A 12,576-nucleotide genomic window follows, 5' to 3' on the forward strand; every position below is an offset into this window, starting at 1 on the left:
TGCAACTAATAATAGCAAAGCTTGACAATTATATAGGGGTGATTATTTTTAAATTTTTATTGTTACTGCCCCTTACAAAGGTAAGCTAGCTGAGCAGTAGATGGGGTGGAGTTATGGGCCTCACCACCTTGCACTGGTGTGCAGTGCGATGGTAACTCCCAGGTGGAGAACAGTGATGGGCACCGCCATTAGAGATGTTTGGCAGCTGTGTGGAGAAGAGGGGAAGCAGAATAGTGTCAACAGAAGAAGCTGAATTTGGAACCCCATCTTTGGGTCTGAAGGAAATATGCAATCTGGAATGGGTTTAATATATCAAATAAGGTCTCCTTTCAAATGTTTGTTTTCCAGTTGGCCTGCCTTAAGATATGTTGATTCAGGCAACCTTGTTGCTTCTGCAGTTTCCTGACACTGGCATTGTCCCATTTAAAAAAAAAAAAAAGAAGCACTTAATGTCTGACCACAGAAATTTTTTTTGTCGTGGGAAAGATTTTCTGTATCACTGATCTCAACCTCATGGTTTTTTCCTTACGCCCTTTTTTCCTCTAGCCTTCCTTTTCATTTTGTTTGTCCTTCTCTTACCTGATCACCATTGTTGCTCTTACACGTCTCTATTATTCTATGTGTTGGTCATTCATATTCTGATTGTTTAACTGCAGCATTGTTGTATCTGGACTTGGAGACTGAGCTGTTTCAACACAAAACCATTGTCTCATTGGAGAGGACCAGATGTGATAGGATCCATGCAGGTGGGCTACAGGCAAAAATATTCTGTTGTCAGGTAGGCAACATGAAATCTTGATGGGCTACAATTTGGCCTCTCATGTTCTAGTGTTGATTTATAAAACGGGGGAGAAACAGGAAAGGGAATGGGACATTTCAGCTTACTTAAACCTTCTTATTTACCAGTCTCGTTTAATGTAGGTCCCTTTGTTTTCTGTTGCCATTTATAGATGGACAGATACTTTGTCAAGGATGTTTATAGCCTGGATCCTGATTTGGGGAATAACTTTCCTCTAGCAAATATATTGCTGCAGCACACCTGGCTTTCCTTTCGTCACTTTGTTAGTGTGAGGCATGTGACCTGTTTACCTTTGCTTGTGTAGTTCTTGCAGTGCCTTTGTCTCCTACATTTTCCTTTTTCCGTGTCCCTGACATCTTCTTTCCCTTTGTTTTTTACCGTACTTCTAGCATCCATAGTATGCAATGTGGTCAGTGCACTGGTTTTTGTCACTTTCCTTCCTATCTGCTGTCCCTGGCAATGTGTCCCCATACCATGTTCTTCTGAGTTGCTGCAGGACTCACACTGTGTTCCCTTTTTTTGATGACTGTGCACTTTGATTGGCCCTGTGATCTTCTCCCTGATTGGCGGTGTAGGACAATATTTCTAGCTTCTTGTTTGCCCTCTGTGGTGGTTTTCCCAGTATTCTTTGGGTGTTAGGTTGGTTACTGAAAATATTCAGTGATAGAAACAATGATAATTTTATGGTTCATTGAAGGAGAGCTGACAGCTACTTTTGTAATTTTCAAGGAGGTTATTAAAATGTATCTTAGTTGCTATATTCATTGTCTGCCTTTGCTGTTCTTTGAAAGGCTAAGTACAGTCTTGAAGGTGAAGTTTTATCATTAAGATTATATTTAAGAGTAGAAAGGAAGAGCAAAGTATGAGGAGAGATTCTCAGCAGTTCAGAACTCTCAGATCTGGCAGTTCATTCAGTGGCTGGGGCAAGGAGCATTGGGACTGATAAACAGAAACAAATTTTCCACGTGAAGGCCAAGAAGATTTACTCTGAACTTGCAAAGGTTTTGGAAAGTGCCAGCATACTCAGAGTTTAACTGAACTAGGGAACTTTGGGAATTTTGATTTTTTTAAATTTACTTTGGTTTGAATAAGTGAGTGGCATTAAAGAGCCAGAAATGTCATCAGTATAGAAGAATGTAGTGACATAATGGAGTTTGTTGCCATAAACCTGGTTTTGAATCCTATTTGTGTCATTGGGGAGGGTAAGTTTGATATTGTCAACCTGGTTTATAGAGGACATCTGTTCCTGTTATGACTGCTGTACTGGTTGGTAGAATTACCAGTCTGTTCTTAATGACTCAATCTTTGCTTAGGCAAGTCCAGATTGCGGTGTGTTGGAAGACTTCTGAGGACTTTAAATATTGCATTTCCTATTGTGTTGTAGCCTGTGAATACTAAAACTCAGTCCAGAGGAATGAAATTGCATTACTTACTTTCCCTTGGACAATCAGCTTCCCAGGACTTAAATTTTAACTGACCAGCACAATTGACCTGAGACCGAAAGCCTAAACAGACCTACCTCAATTTCCCTCTTAACACTATCGAATGCAGAAGAAATGGACAATCTGCCCACGTGGCCATTTACTTCGCTATATTCTTCTTCCGCTTACTCATTTGTCTCCCATACTGCAATTGAGGAAGAGCACACATGGCTAGCTAGATATGTGTGCTCTCCCTAAAGTGCTACTGGTATATGGATTGCAAATACTTTTTATTAATGCGAACAAGGAAACTAGGTAGGAATGTGTTTTCATTCTGAGCATCAAGTGAAAAAATATGACAATCGGTCAATGCACTTAAGATTTATAAAAGGAGATCAAAACCTTGAGGGATATACATACAGTTTAATTTAAAAAAACCCAAACCCTTCATCGGGCTCAGATCTGGAACAGTAGATTAAACCTAACCAGTAAATTTAGCATGGAGGAGAGGATTTCTATATCCTGTCAGACAGTGGGTGGATCTTACATGGTTATTCACCCCGGATCATATGTAATTTGAAATGTGCTTGGGAGGATTTTATTATTTAAGGGTTGGGGGGTTTTTTGTGTGAAAGTGGTATTTAACAGTAGAACTTTCCAGATTGACAATAAATGTTTGTGTGTATATAGTCTCCAGAGGGTTACAATAGTTTTGTTAACATGATATTCATCATAGGTTAACAGCCTGATGTGTTCTATCTGGGTTTACATATCTCCTTGTGACATCTTACTGGGACTCTGTTTTCCCACAGGATTCTTGCTCGTGTTTCACAGTATTAGAGGACTGGAATGGGGCTTTCTAATGTTGACAGCTGAGGAATATCTTTTTGATGGAGATAGATTTCTGTACATTCGCAGAGGGCTATCATGTAATGGTAGATTTATCCAAAAAATGAACACAACAAAAATTCTCTGTTTACCCTCTGGAATCCTCGCTGACTAGGAAAAATACTGATATTTCTATTAGAATCCCATAGAACTTGGGACATTTGCACTGAGCTTGTGATGAAGAGGGAATCAGCCCGTTAGTGAGAGGCAGACACCACTCTATGTCCCATCAGCTTGGAAGCTGTTGAGCACCGATTTCTTTTTGTGTAACTAATTAATTAAAATAGAACCAGGGAAATAGTGGGACTCTGGTAATTAAATTATTCATTTTCAAATGCAGATTTAAAGCCCTCTTAATGAACTTCCCACCTGAACACACAAATGAAGAATCTGTTTCACGCTGCTGGATTATCAAATTGGTCTGTGAATGGTTCCAAATTGAACTGGAACTTTAAATAGCCTTTTAATTCATCTAGAGTTTTAAAATGCATATTTGTTGTTAGAGGGAAGGATCAGAGGTCGGGAAATCGCTGATTGGGGATTTATGGCAATTTCCCAGTAAAATTCCCAAAGAGCATAAATTGTTCTGGCAATCAGGATGTAGGAGTGCCATTTTTCCTGACATATCTAAACAGTGCCTGAATAATGGTGATATTTTATTTGTTGAAGGATATTTCATTTATTTTTTTTTGATTTATAATGATAAAGAACACGTGGTATTGGTGCTTTTACTCTGCTTGAAGTTTTGTGTTTGGTACACAGTAATTTTCATTTTCAGGGCTTGTTCACACTGTTTTTGTACTCTGGTTGTGAAACTCTCTTCTGCCTGCGTTACAATAAAGCTGAGTTATTCCTGCAACTTTTTTTCATGAATCAATCAGGTTTGTTGCCAACATCTACTATAATGCCTAACTGCTTGTACTAATGCATTATGGGTAAATATAGACAGCTATCCAGTGCCTCAGCAAGGAATAGAGTGCCCATAGGATACGTGCACAGAGCAGCCCCAAGAGCATGTGGGTCAATGCTGTTTGGGATGTCTTGCTGCACAGAGAGCTGAGAGGAAGGGGAAATTGGCTACACAGGCATGTCTGGGAGTTCTGTCCGTGTTGCAAAATAAGTGCTGTTACCCAGTCACAGGACACAAACTATGTGCCAGCCTAGGCTGCTGGCAAGAACACAGTATGGATAGTTGCCACAATTACTAACCAAATATTAGCTATGCTTGAATGCAGATTAGGTTTAATGGCAATCACTTCTCTAGCTAGTTAATATTTAAAAGGGCTAAGATCCGTTATTATACTGATGCTGAAGAGTAAGTATTTACCCATGTAAAGCAATGTAATTGTTTTGGGGCTAAGCAATAAGCTTGGCCATTGGACATTTCTGATATCTCTTTGAAAAAAATGCTGATAATACGTTCCATTGCTATTTGTACTTCCGCTAAGTTTTTCTGACCTACATGGGTATGAGGTAATATTAAGATCTGACAGGTATCTTCTGTTTTTAGTGCCCGGATATTAGAGAAGGCTCGGCAGCAGCTACAGGAAGAGGTATTACGGATCCAGAGCCAGCTACTGGATGAGAAGAAAAAGCGTGAGCAGCATGAAGGTCTCGTCAGGCGCTTGCAGAAACGAGTGCTACTGCTTACCAAGGTATGGCATCTAGACAGAATTTAGGAATGCAAACCCTTCTCCCCACCCGTAGATACTGTTCCTGCAGTTCTCTTATTTCTTGTCATGTCTGCTTCGTAGTTGATGATTCAGTGCTACTTGGTCTCAGTGTAGTGGATGCTGTAACAATGACTTAAGTCTTGTCTTTGGGTCTGCTCAGAGTAAATGCACGGGTGTCTGTGCTGGCCTGCTGGTGTGTGGTGCTTGTGTAGGCTGCTGTTACGTAGGTGACGCACCACTTAATGTCGTCCTTGGCATCTGTGTTAGGAAAGAGAGTTAAGTTATGTTACCATAGGTGTATTTCTGTGTCTGAGCCACTGAATGGAGTTTAAAATGGCCTTGATAGCTGCCTCGCTCACTTCCCCAACTAGAAGATAGGTGCTATACTGTGTGCGTGGTCCTGTGGAGAAATAGAACTTAGGGAACGATGAGATGGTCACATCGCCCATATGTAAAAGTCCCTTCAGACTTAATGGTAGGAGTTAAACCAATAGAGTTTTACTGAAATTCGTTTAGAATCCTTTTTACAGATATTTTGAACCAATCTATGAAGTTGGGTAGCAGGACTTTAGTTTTTGGTTAACTTCTATAGAATGTTTTAAAAACCTGTAGAACCCTGATTGTTTTGTATTAAATTTGATGGTACTGTTGCCTAAAGACAAATTATGATTATTTATTACTTCTCTCTAGCCACAAAGGTGTGAGTTGCACCTTCCAAAGACACCCATGCGTAACTTCACTTATTTTAGCAATCTCATTGAAGTCAGTAGGGCTGGTCACATAAGCAAACTTACACACATGTATGTTTACTGGATCAGGCTCTAAACTAGATGTGCCAATAGCTGGGAGAAGCAAGACAGTAGGAAGGAGAGATGAAGGTAATAAGATTATGTGGTAGCTCAGCTCAATGAGAGCTTATGCACAAGATATAGTGAGGGTGGTGGTGATGCAGCTTTACTAAATAGATGCATTATTGGGATTTGAAGGTTGAAATTGGGCAGAGTAATTCTTTCCAGCATGCTATAGGAATGTGGCCCACCCCCCAAAAAAAAAGAAAAGGAAAAAGAAAGGAGATGTGTTGCTACTGCTTCAGGCTTGAAATTTGAATGTTGACTACAGGATCTTGATTTGCTTTCATTGTTCTGTGCTCAGTTCTGTAATTCCGTGTCAGAGCTGAGCCAATGAGGCTGTGATGTATGGTGTACTAAGTAGGGCTTTCTGGAGCGTGAAGCAGCTGTTTCACAAGGGGGTATTAGTTAAATCTCTTTCTGGCTGCAGTATTTGATACCATGGAGAGTCCAGTAAGTGAGAAAGAGACAGAATTGCTGTTGCTTTTCTTGACACATTGCGGCAGGCATTGCATTCTGAGTGGCTGGCAACTATGAGAGGAAACCATTTCTCCCTTTGGCTCACTGAAATGACAAGCAGCATAGACAGGATTTTCCCAGCCCTATACACTTCTGGTTTTGGTATGGTCTGTAATGGGATATCTGTGGTTGTAGACATAGTTGGGTAATTCCAGGTATTCTGAAAAAGAATACAGCACTTGATAAGACTTTGTCAGCCTTTAGGTACGTGTACACACACACACACACACACACACACACACTCTCTCTCTCTCTCTCTCTCTCTCTCTCTCATCCCTCCCCTCCCCCCCACATACACTATATATACACACAATAGAACCTTAGTGTTACGAACACCTCAGGAATGGAGGTTTTGTAACCCTGAAATGTTCGTAACTCTGACCAAAACGTTATGGTTGTTCTTTCAAAAGTTTACAACTGAACATTGACTTAATACAGCTTTGAAACTTTACTGTACAGAAGAAAAATGCTGCCTGTAACCATCTTAATTTAAGTGAAACAAGGACAGAAACAATTTCCTTACCTAGTCAAATCTTTTTTAAAACTTTCCTTTTATTTTTAGTAGTCTTTTTAACACAGTACTGTAAGGTACTGTATTTACTTTTTTTTTTTTTTGGTCTCTGCTGCCTGATTACATACTTCTGATTCTAAATGAGATGTGTGGTTGACCGGTCAGTTCATAACTCTCGGGTTCGTAATTCTGAGATTCTATTGTAATCTCCTTAGCTGTTCGAGGTTCTTGAGTATAGTGTCAGACCTGAGCAAGCGGTTATAAAAACAGTTGCCCAGTAAACTACCAAAATATTTCTTTTGTTAGCTTATTTCCACTCTTCGGCTGACAAATATGTTTTGTGGTGGAACAATAGGATACAGATTCCTTTTTAAAGTTCTGGATTGAAAGATCACAGTCTGTTCCCTTCAACATACCATGTGGTGGTCCATATCCTAATTTCTGTATTGAAGACATGGAGCCCTTTTGATTTGTTCTTCTCTGTGGTTTGATTTCTCTCAGAAAAGGAGAAATCACTGGAAATGTCCTGAATTCATACCAAATAAACTTACTTTTTGAAAGTGGAAGCTTTCAGTGGGCTGTATAATATTTCATCCAAGCTACTTCAAAGGAGAAAAGGATATCTTTGTCCTCAGAAAATCTGTTTTGTCCAGGATTATATGGGATCCTTTGTATAGAACCACGCATACAGTGAGAGTTGGGGCAGAAATTTAGGCATTGTTTCCTCAGTGCTGTTTCTTTTAATGGTTGCTCTGCTCATGCAAAATTAGGAAAAGGAATTTTAATTTAATTAAAAAGAAATTATGATCTTGTGGTTTAAAATGAGATTAAGCAAATAGATCGCCTTTAAAAATAATAATTTCACAGTGAAAGCATATCACCTAGAGTGGTATTTAATCATCTAATTAGTGGCATCAGTAGTAGGCTGTACTGCTGTCTGTGTCATTGTGAATAGAAAGGAGGAGGGAAGGAAGGGGAGTTCACTTATCCAGCTCGCTGGTGAATCTAGTGTGATTTGTTAAACAGGACTATAAAAATCACATTTTGGGAGAAGCAATGTTGTATGTGACATGGTCCTTACTGCTCCCTGGTAGTGTGCGTATGTTGTGGCTGTCACCGCCTGCTCCTTTGAATAGGCAAAGAATCAGTTACCCTATCCTAGCAAATAAGGAGACCCAGCTGGTTTGATAGTAAAAATGTTATGCAATGACTGTATCTTCCTTTCTTTGTGGATCAAGGCAGACCTGGTGTGTGATAATTCTGTGTTTATCACTTATTTAAAATCAAACAAAAAGGAGAAGCTAGTTCTTCCCTTCCATTGCAGTAGTGTTTAATATTAATGTAATAAAGGTATCCACTCCTGCTCCTTGACACTGCTCTAGGAGCAACTTGCTTTGCTGCTCTGACCCCTCCTTAGCCATTCCTGACCTCTTCCTTTAGTCTCAGTCATTTTTTTGACCATTCTAGAGTCCCCGCTTCACTAGGCCTCACTCCTTCATTCCCCACCTGCCACAGTATCTCAGCCTCACTTGGCTGCTCTGATCTCCCTATTTCAGTCTCTATCCTGTCCTCCCTTTGCTCTGGGTCTTCCCGCCTCATTTGCCCACTGGTTCCTTGTTCTTTCCCATGCACTATAGATGCTTCACTGTGACTTAATCAGTAATCAAGATTAGCATAATTCTCTGCCAGCTCTCAGTACATGACATTTTCATAGTCTTGGCTCTTTGGTACAGCAGCACTCAGATTGCTGCTGCTAAACCATCAGTCTGGCCCTCTCATTTCTGTCTCTACCAGCGGAGTAGGTTCTAGCATGTGATCCTTGGCTCTTGGTGCAGACAAACAATCAATTAAGACATGCTGGTCCGTCTATACTGTGTGCCTGGAGGCAGTGTCCTGGACTTGAGTTCCATTACAGTTTTTTACATGTGTGTTTTAAATTAAGTATGAAGGCTAGATTTGGTCGCCCAAGGATTTTTCAGATATCACTGTTGGTTTAAAGGCATCCCCGAAAGCCACTATCCTTGCTAGACAAGAAATTGTTTGAAGGGGTATATTCATTCATTTTCTGTCTGCCACAGTTCCCATTGGCTTAATCCTGCGTCTATTGTGGTGGTGAAGTTTCTCTGTGTGGCTTTGTTTATGCTCAGAATTTTAGAGAAATCTCTCACAATGGCTCTAACTCTGGGGCAGCTCCACTAACGATAGCAGTGAGATTTCCCTGAAATTCTGTGTGACACAGCCTGTCGCTCTTGTCTCTCCCTCCCCTGTTTGATTTGATGCCAAATTGGCTTTGAATGCCATATTTACTAAGGTAACTTTTTGTTTGACTTGTGTATTATCCTTAAGTTTGGGTGTATTTCTTTCTGCTTTTCAGAGTTTTGCACAGAGCTTATGGTCTTTGCTTTCTTTGTAGGAAATAAAAGGCAAAGCTGCCATAGCTGGAGTTGAGTCTCCTAGATTTTTTTTTAATGGCATCTAGTTCTCTCACAGTTGTCCCTTTTTGAGATCCCTGGTCTGAATATAAGCTGCTGACTGAGTCAGGGTTTGATAAAAGCAAAGCCCTGAGATGCTTGTTTATTGTGTGATGTGAGGACAGCTTTTGACATTAGTGGAGGTTCGAGGACAAATTGAAGCAGGAGTCAAGTTGGAAAGTAGAAGGGGTGGTATACTCCCACGCTTCCCAGAGTCTGCTCAGTTGGGGTGGTCAAACTGGGATGCCACTCGTAGTAGTTTGGGTGGCGCTCATGGTGTGATCCTACCTCACCTTTCTTTGGTGTTTTAATCAGTAGTAAAACAGCAATTAACTATTTTGGCATTGAATGTGCCATTGAGTTTCAGGGTTAACTCCCTCTTGAAGGGAACAAGGACAGTTTACACCTTCCTTAGAACTATTATTTCTGCTGTATACAGATATGGACAGACATTAGGGCATCATTTTACATTTGGCTCCCTTTAAAGTTAGGGCTAAAGAAGCAGGGCAGTTCTTTGGTGCATTTGTCTCCTGGCCTCGCTGTGGCAGCACAAAGGAGCTGGAAAGCAGCTGCATGTAGCCATCTGAGAATTCCCTTGATATTGGGGAGTTCTCAGCTGGTGCAGAGCATCACTTGAACAACCACTGGCACAGGGATTGCGACAGGGCCTGGAAGGTTGTGCTGAGCGTATGGCCAGAATGCAGTGTACTCTGAATATTCACAGCTAGTCAATGCTGGTTCTTTGGGCCATTGCCAGCTGCCACAGGTCAGAGCTGGCCCCAGGCTCTTGTAATCTGTACCAAGACTGAGACCAGCACAGATTCTGAGAACTAGGGATTCCCTGATGGCACCTGACCCCCACTTGCTGTGGTGAATTGAAATATGGCACAGCAGAGAATCTGGTAATTTAAAAAAAGGAGAGCTCAAAATCTGGATCCCAAGAATCGGCTACCAGACAAAAATATGTCAAGCCCGTGCAAGCAAGTCTAGATCAATCCCTGGACAGTAGACTTTGACTTGAACTTCCACTGCCCTGGTCTTATTCGTTGCTCTCATCTAATGAATTTACACCATAAGTGAATTAGTCTTATTTTCCTGAATGTTGTTCTGTTTGTTTATAGTGTCTCCTTCCTGTTTGTAGATTGTTTACCTTTGGGTACTCTACTCTCAGCGGGAAAGGCCGTAAATTTCAATTGTCCTTTCAGGTTTCAGAGTGGTAGCTGTGTTAGTCTGTATCAGCAGAAAGAACAAGGAGTACTTGTGGCATCTTAGAGACTAACAAATTTATTTGAGCATAAGCTTTCATGGACTAAATCCCACTTCATCAGATGCATGCAGTGGAAAATACAGTAGGAAGAGTGAGGGATCGTCCTTCCGGATAGGTTGTAGATCTTCGATGATGCACTGGAGAGGTTTTAGTTGGGGGCTGGAGGTGATGGCTAGTGGCGCATCATCAAAGATCTACAACCTATCCTGAAGGACGATCCCTCACTCTCACAGATCTTGGGAGACAGGCCAGTCCTCGCTTACAGACAGCCCCCCAACCTGAAGCAAATACTCACCAGCAACCACACACCACACAACAAAAACACTAACCCAGGAACCTATCCTTGCAACAAAGCCTGTTGCCAACTCTGTCCACATATCTATTCAAGGGACACCATCATAGGACCTAATCACATCAGCCTCACCATAAGAGGCCTGTTCACCTGCGCATCTACCAATGTGATATATGCCATCATGTGCCAGCAATGCCCCTCTGCCATGTACATTGGCCAAATCGGACGGTCTCTATGCAAAAGAATAAATGGACACAAATCAGATGTCAAGAATTATAACTTTCAAAAACCAGTCGGAGAACACTTCAACCTCCCTGGTCACTCAATCTCAGACTTAAAAGTCATAATCCTCCAACAAAAAAAACTTAAAAACCAGACTCCAACGAGAAACTGCAAAACTGGAATTAATCTGCAGATTGGACACCATTAAATTAGGCTTGAATAAAGACTGGGAGTGGATGAGTCATTACACTAACTAAGAGCTATTTCCCCATGCTAATTTTCCCCCTACTGTTACTCACATCTTTTTGTCAACTGTTTGAAATGGGCCATCCTGATTATCACGACAAAACTTTTTTTTTCTCCTGCTGATAATTGCCCACCTTAATCGATTGGTCTCGTTAAGAGTTGGTATGGCAACCCCCCATTTTTTCATGTTCTCTGTGTGTGTTTGTGTGTGTATCTATATCTATCTTCCTACTGTATTTTCCACTGCATGCATCTGATGAAGTGAGCTGTAGCTCACGAAAGCTTATGCTCAAATAAATTTCTTAGTCTCTAAGGTGCCACAAGTACTCCTCGTTCATTCTCCTCTCAGTGTGTTCAACCAGATCATGTGTTCTGTTTATAAATCTACTTTTAGTGAGACATAATTTTTGTGGTGGTGGTTTGAGTTCAGGATTAAGTAAGTATTGATTAACTAAGACACTGGCTGATTATTTACACAGATTGTCCCTAGAAGGCATCTTCTCAAAAGTCAATATTAACTATATGAGTGAGTCTCAGAGCCTAGAACTGCAGAGATCCATCAGAAATTGAGCTGTGTGATTAAACTGTTCTTAAGCATGGCATATTCAGAATTCCTGACTTGATTTACCACCTGATTTGTTTTGTAGCTGCATAGGATTCAGAATAATACTGTTGGTTTCTTTGCCACATTGGACTCTGTGTCTAGCTCTTCCTTGGGATAGTGAATGATCTTTTCTTGCGGCTGGTCCTAAGGAGTCAAAAGGTTCTTCGGAGTTCAGTGAGTTAACTCCTTTTATACTGATCAATAATTTTATCTGGGCTGTGAACATATTTAATTCTGCCAGCTTGATTGTTTTCAATATAACGGATGGGTTGGTTAAACAAAAACTCTGCAACAGACTTTCCTCTGGGTCTCCCAGTGTGTTTTGTGTTGCAGTTCTGTTTAGATTGTAAGCTCCTTGAGGCAGGGGTCATGCCTACTCTTCTGTGTCTTGAATAGTGCCAAGCTCCCCGTTGGTCTTTAATGAAATAAGTAGTAATTGTTTCTAAGCTGGTTTCTACCTCTGATTCATTTTATGACCTCTTATGGATCATCTTGAACACTGGCTTGTATTCTATTGAGTCGCAACTCTTCCTCCACTGAAACCCTTGCCCCATGCTTTTATTTTTCTCTGGCCAGGGGCAAGGGTTACGCCTTCTGTGTTTGGGTGGCAGCTGCATTCGGAGGTCTTCACTCATGGGATGACACTACCCTGTCCAGGAGGATTTGCCAGGAGAGGTGGCATTAGTTTCCAACCGAGGCTCCTTAGGAAAGGTACTGAATGAGATTGGCCCCACCTCTTCTTTAATACATAGTCTGTACTCCTCATTGAATCTGAAAATACTGTGCAAAGGAAGGTACACATTATTATCCTTATT

General features: G+C 41.0%; 1 protein-coding gene across 3 annotated transcripts in view; it reads left to right on the forward strand.

Annotated features, from left to right (window-relative positions):
• MAD1L1 (mitotic arrest deficient 1 like 1) overlaps positions 1-12,576 on the forward strand; it is a 554,397-nt gene that overhangs the window by 155,068 nt on the left and 386,753 nt on the right. For all 3 annotated transcript variants that reach the window (XM_077827951.1, XM_077827953.1, XM_077827952.1), the window contains exon 11: positions 4,619-4,763. In XM_077827951.1, coding sequence (XP_077684077.1) covers positions 4,619-4,763 — 145 coding nt within the window. The remainder of the gene's footprint in view (positions 1-4,618; positions 4,764-12,576) is intronic.

Source organism: Eretmochelys imbricata, chromosome 10 (assembly GCF_965152235.1).
Source record: "Eretmochelys imbricata isolate rEreImb1 chromosome 10, rEreImb1.hap1, whole genome shotgun sequence".
In the NCBI taxonomy this organism is placed as follows: Eukaryota; Metazoa; Chordata; order Testudines; family Cheloniidae; genus Eretmochelys; species Eretmochelys imbricata.